This window comes from Trichechus manatus, unplaced genomic scaffold (genome assembly GCF_000243295.1).
Source record: "Trichechus manatus latirostris isolate Lorelei unplaced genomic scaffold, TriManLat1.0 scaffold00005, whole genome shotgun sequence".
NCBI lineage: Eukaryota > Metazoa > Chordata > Mammalia > Sirenia > Trichechidae > Trichechus > Trichechus manatus.
In genome coordinates, this window is record NW_004443941.1 from 4,366,920 (window position 1) to 4,373,532 (window position 6,613).

At 37.1% G+C, this 6,613-nt stretch overlaps 1 protein-coding gene across 1 annotated transcript in view; it reads right to left on the reverse strand.

Annotated features, from left to right (window-relative positions):
- The window catches only part of VRK2 (VRK serine/threonine kinase 2), an 88,572-nt gene that overhangs the window by 65,899 nt on the left and 16,060 nt on the right, over nt 1-6,613 (reverse strand). Inside the window, exons 2-4 of the mRNA XM_023734510.1 lie at nt 4,095-4,144; nt 3,059-3,128; nt 1,577-1,664 (exon numbers count right to left, since the gene is read on the reverse strand). Of these exons, the coding sequence (XP_023590278.1) occupies nt 1,577-1,664; nt 3,059-3,128; nt 4,095-4,144 (208 nt within the window). The remainder of the gene's footprint in view (nt 1-1,576; nt 1,665-3,058; nt 3,129-4,094; nt 4,145-6,613) is intronic.

Sequence of the window (6,613 nt, forward strand, 5' to 3'; positions counted from 1 at the left end):
TCTCCCCTTTCACACCCCACTTCCCCGGTCCCATCCGTCCATTTCTCCTGCCCCTTTCTGCCTTCTCGGCATTGCTTTCGGGCAGGTATTGCCCTTTTGGTCTCGTATACGTGATTGAACTAAGAAGCGCGTTCCTCACTTGTGTTGTTGCTTGTTTTATAAGTCTGTCTCACCTTTGGCTGAAGGGTGAATTTCGGGAGGCACATGCTTTTTTAAAATGCACTCGTTCTTTTCTTTTCTGTTGGGTGCCTTCTGCCCATCTTTTCTTCCCTTAACCTATATACCTGCACCAGCCGTAACTCTGCGTCCATTTGTGTGCACACACACACAAACACCTCACACATGTAAGGATTTTAAAGTCTTTAATTTCCAACGTTGTGATCCTATTACACACACATTTCTGTGTCTTACTTTTTTCAGCAGTACTTCACTGGAACCCTTCCAAGTCAACTAGTGTGGCTGTAGTTGATTTCTTGAACGGACCACGTAACATTACATCATGTGGATGCGCTATATTTACTCAGTCATTTGCTCCCCCCATTGGGAGCCCTTCACTTTGTTTCAAAATTATTGTTGGTTCATTTTGTTTTTACTTATAGCCTTTAAAGATCATTTGAGCAAAATACTGACCTCTGAGCCTATTTTCTCACCTGTGAAATAAAGTAGTATTTTCTATTTTACAAGGCTACTTGAAAGGACAAAATAAGGTAATTTAAATGAAAATCGCTGTCACAAAATGGATACCTAACAAATGACAGATTTTTTTACAAAATCATTATTTGTGAATTATTTATGTGTGATGACTAGCCGTATTTGGTGGTTTTAAATTCTACAAATCCCTTGTTGCATCTCCCCTGAAGAGACAGAGATTAACTGGTCCTCTCTCTTGAGTGTCAGGTGAACTTAGGGACCTGTGTCTGGCGAAGATAATAAGCAGAAGCGATGAGACGTCGCTTTCAGCATTAAACCCCACTGCCATCGAGTAGATCCCGACCCATAGCAACTCTACGGGACAGGGTTTCCGAGGATCGGCTGGTGGACTCGAAACGCTGACCTTTTGGTTAGCTGTTGTATCACTTACCCACTGTGCTACTAGAGCATTGGGTTATAAAACGGCGGCGGTCTCCACTGTGCGTGTGTGCACACTCTCTCTCATTCTCTCTCTCTCTGTCCGAACTACTTGCTCTGGGGACAGCTGCCTGCCATGTTGCTAAGGCACCCACAGCAGCCTATGGCTAAGCTCGCGTGGAAGAACAGAATCTCCCAGCAATCGCAGTGAGTTTAGAAGCAGATCTTCTGAAGCCTGCCCATGGTCACGTGAGTGTGCTCAGAAGTGGATCCTTCTCTGGGAGAGCCCTGAAATGACTGCAGCCTGGAGGGAGCTGACTATACCCCCACTGGAGATCCTGAGCCAGAACCACCCAGATCAGCCACTCTCAGATCCTGGCCCCACAGAAACTGTGAGATAGTAAGTTCCTTGTTTTAAGCCACTATGTTTCAAGTAATTTTTACACAGTAACAATAAGGAATAGTTACAGGACACTATTTGATTATAATAATAATAATGTCATTTTACCTTCTTCCTTTGAATGTAGTCAGACCAGATCCATAAAACTGAGGAATTCCTAAATAATCAAGTTGCTTGAGTGCTACCCACCTTTTGACTGCAAAGACAAATTTGATATGAAAAAAGGTTTTCATTATTTACAAAACTATTTCTTACTTTTGCTTAGATGCTAAGACGTACTTATTTAACCCAAATGGCAATAAGATCTTCCTAGAAAAAACCAACAAATACAACTACCCAATGGCTTCAAAGTCTATTTATTATCACCATAATTAACACAAAACATGTACAGAATTTTTTAAATTAAATCAAATTGCAACAAAAAAAATCAGTCTTATGAAATATACTGGTTTCATATGCATAAGTGTCTATTCATGAAAAACTGATTCATTAACTTATACGCTAGCTAATTTCTAAATATAACATGCTCACTACCAAAGGATCAGAAGAGACATGTTTTTTCTTCCCTATGCCTTCAAAACCGAAAGCACTGGTAGTCTATAAAACACAGAAACTGAGCAGAAAAATCATCTCACTCTGAAACCATGTTATACAGAAATTGTTTTTGATTAAATTTAGCTTAATAATACCAAATTCACTTAAACAATCAACGAGCATATTTAATTTTACACTTCTCTACTATATATGTTTAAGACAGCTCTACTGATAAGCGATCAAGTTTAATGGATTCTATTTGTCACTCTGACACAGTTTAAGCAGTTAGTAAAGACTACAGCCTTAATGTTTACAAGGTTTTATTAAGGAAAACAAAGTTAATTATTGAGGCTAGACCATTATTCTTTTTCCTGAACATGATACAAAATATCTCTACTATAATACAGTCATTACTCAAAGCAACTTCTTGAATGTTTTTCTTAGCCAATCTATATCACATAGGATTTACAGCATGTTTTAATTCTTCTACATTTCAGCTCATATTCATTTTGTAGTCAAATCTTCTAACCTGCTATTTCTTGCATCTGATATATAGTTCAAATTAATTTCCCAATATTCAAGTTTCCAATATTTGTAACTTATTCTCTTGAACACCTTAATATTTAATCATTTCTCTACACCTTAATCCATTCTAATCTGAGATCACTCTGTTTGTTTATATACCTAGTGGCCACTTTCATGCATTTTTTCCTTACATCCTTCTTATCCAAATGGGTTCTTATAAAAGAAATAATAATTTTTCTCCTATCTTTCACACTTAGATAATTCTTCATAGCTTAGATCAACAGCCCAACATTTTATGTAAAGTAGTGGAAACAACTTTGACTTAAAATATATAATCCATTATGTATGCCATACCAAGATTTTTACACCATCTGTCTTGCTTTTATATGTTATAGCAGTTAAGTGTATCACTTTACAATAAAATTTCTTATTGAGAAGAATTTTCCAGAAGGCCAGAAAAAGACCAAAACATTAACACTTACTTTAGCGAGCACATATATGGAAGTAGCTTGCTTTGTTAATTTTACTTACTACAGTCTTTTTTTGCAGCTCTTTGATAAAATTTAAGTTCTGAAAATAATGGACCATTTTCTTGATATTCCTACAAAAAAAAGGAATAATTAATTTTACCAGGAAAGAAATAATCCTGAAGATGAAATTGATATTTCAACTGTGAATTTATGAGTAGATATATGTAATATAAAATAGCACTTGGATCATCTTTTTATAAAACACAGGCCCCAGATTTTCACTAAAAATCTCAGAAAAGCACTAAATAAACTTGAAGAATCTCATTTTAAATATATTGTGACTACTATCCCTATATGTCTTACCCAAACCAAATCCATTGCCATCGAGTCGATTCCAACGCATAGTGACCTTGTAAGACAGAGCAGAATTGCCCCAGGGGCTTTCAAGGCTGTAAATCTTGTCGGAAGCAGACTGCCACATCCTTCTCCCACAGAGTGGCTGGTGGGTTCGGACCTCCAACCTTTCAGTTAGCAGCTGAGTGCTTAACCACTGCGCCCACAGGGCTCTTCCTATATGTCTTACACATGAAAAAACTAGTCCTCTTATGGAAAGCACTTAAAGTATTGAGAATTGCATGTATGTTGCACATTGTGTACCAACAAGTATATCAAGGCAGATACATTATAAACTGCCCTGGTGGTTCACTCATACACAGTAACTTTACTGAGTGTCTGCTATACTTCACTCACTGTACTGGGCACAGGGGATACACACGGAAATTAAACTCTATCCCTGCCTTTAAGGACCTTACCATCTACAGTTAAGATAGTTATTTAATAAATAGATGGACAGACAGATAGATGATAGGTGGATAGACAGACAGATGACAGAGAGCAACATGCATGGCAATACAGAAGGACAAAGATTCTACAGTATTTGAATTTTAATAATGTGAAAAAAACATGAATTAAATTTATTAGAAATAAACAATTATAAGAATTAAGATGATGGACATTTTTTACAAAAATAAAGTGACTACAACAGAAAAGAAAAACGTCCAGTATATGTGAAATACAAATTTAAAAGCAATACTTACCACTTTTATTACATGCCTTGCATCTTCATCTGGTTTATTTGTGGGGAACGCTGCAGAAAAAAAAACAGCAGGGAAAAAACAGTTGTTTCTGATTACTGAATACTACCATATCCCAGGAAACCCTGGTGGCATAGTGGTTAAGTGCTACAGCTGTTATCCAAGAGGTCAGCAGTGTGAATCCGCCAGGTGCTCCTTGGAAACTCTATAGGGCAATGCTACTCTGTCCTACAGGGTCGCTATGAGTTGGAACAGACTCGATGGCATTAGGTTTGTTTGTTTTGTACTGTATCCCAGATACTGTGCTAAGCATTTCAACAACCTCTTAAGGAAGGTATCATCTCCATTTTACATAATATGCAACTACAGTTTAGAGACGCTGAATAACTTATACACTAAGAAAAGGCAGTTTGGGGACCAAAACTCAACTCTTTGCCACAACCACCACAGTCCATACTCTCTACCATGAGCCCTATTTAAATACCCAAACACGGAAACCAACAGACGATATTAATTAGATGGATCCAAAATGGAGGGGAAAATATTTTCTATGGCATTAAATCCAATAGACCATATATAGTTAAGTCCATTTGTTCAATTTCACCAAATTAGAATCTATGATAATTCAAAAATGAAAATTGATACATTCTGAATATAGGTTTGAAAAAATTTCTACTTGGCAGAATTCTAGAATAAACCAGGTTAAAATGAGAATTAAGTCCTAAAGAATCATATCCTGAGTCTGGTAATCATTATTCCTGCATTAAAGAATATGCATCTCATAATGTAAGTCCCTTTCAGTTTCAAGTCATTGTCTGACTTCATTTAAATTCCTATTTTCCACTTAGATTTCAGATAAGTAATCCAACTTTTGAAAATTATATTAAACATTTTTAGAACTCAATCTTTTCTTCTACATTTTCTGAATTGTTAAAAGATTGCTCTATTTTCAAATCTCAATAAGAGAAGTTTACATATATAATTGTATTGTGAAAATCTACAAGTTTGTCACTCATTCATTTATTCACTCTTCATCCATTTATTCCTTCATTCATTCAACTAGCCAATATGTATCAAGAAACTACAATAATCAAAGCATTGTGTTAAGTGTTAGGATAGGATGATGTTCTAAGAAAAGGAAAGGAAAAAACAAAAAGGTGGAGCTAGTGCTGAATACAATTAAAAATCACCATTAACAGACTGAGAACAAGATCAAATTCTTCAGGTATAGTTTCAGTATATTTAGCAAAACACCTGTGTTCTAACATTTCTTCCCCTTCCTTCTTCTAACTACATCAACCGTTATCTTTCCTCTATTAATTCACATCTTAGATGTAAACAGACACATAACAAATGTATTTAAGTATATAAATTCTATTTTCGTCTAGCCAACTCATGCACAATTATCTCTGCCATTCCCCAACATTTTTGAGGTCAGCAATACTACTGGCCAGTTTGAGAAATAACTTCAATTTTAGCTGATATTAGATATAAACTGTAGACTTCTGTACAGTAATAAAGAAACTGAACCGTATTTGAATCTACTGAAATCCTCTTTCCAACTTTATTCATGTAAAGATACCTCATTTTTCTCCCATCCAGTAGCCCCAAGGGAACTGGAAGGGGCGTGGATTATACAGAATAGGCAAGAAGAAAACTGAAGACAATACATACAGGGGAAGGGGCCCAGCCCGGGTATGGAGGAATATGTCCATGATAACGGTGCTTGAGGCTGGGAGAGAAACAGCCCTGCTCCAGCCCTGCTCCAGCCCTGCTCCAGCCCTGCTCCAGCCCTGCTCCAAACAAAGACTGCTCTAGGCAATGGTCTTTGCTTCCTGAAGTATAAACAGTTGAAACTTCATGCTTCTCGTCACAAAGTAAGTAAGCACAGCAACACATCAATCTTCAAGTCCAGTAGAAAACAATAAGCAGAAAGGCACAGAAGGAAAAGGGGGGTTTCACCTAGCCAAATAACTTATTTGTTGCTGGCGGGGGAAAAGAGATCCAACCACTCCAATGCCCTACTCCTTGTTGGTTTCAGTCGGTATATCCCTATTATTTTATAATCTGAATCCTGATTCCACATTATTCCACATAAACACAATCATGTGTTGACACACACTTGTGGATACATCCTATGTTTGTCATTTGATAGCTAAACAATATTCTCTACGAACTTCCAAGCCAGCGTACGTTGGAGGGCCTAAGCACAAAACCAACTGACTAGAAAGCTCTTACAAAGAGACGTGTTATATGAAGAAACAGACTGCATGATGTTATATGAATAAACAGACTGTCCCCCTACCATGCATGATGTGTTCTATGAATAAACAGACTGTCCCCCTACCATGCATGATGTGTTATATGAATAAACAGACTGTCCCCCTACCATGCATGATGTGTTATATGAATAAACAGACTGTCCCCCTGCCATGCATGATGTGTTATATGAATAAACAGACTGTCCCCCTGCCATGCATGATGTGTTATATGAATAAACAGACTGTCCCCCTGCCATGCAT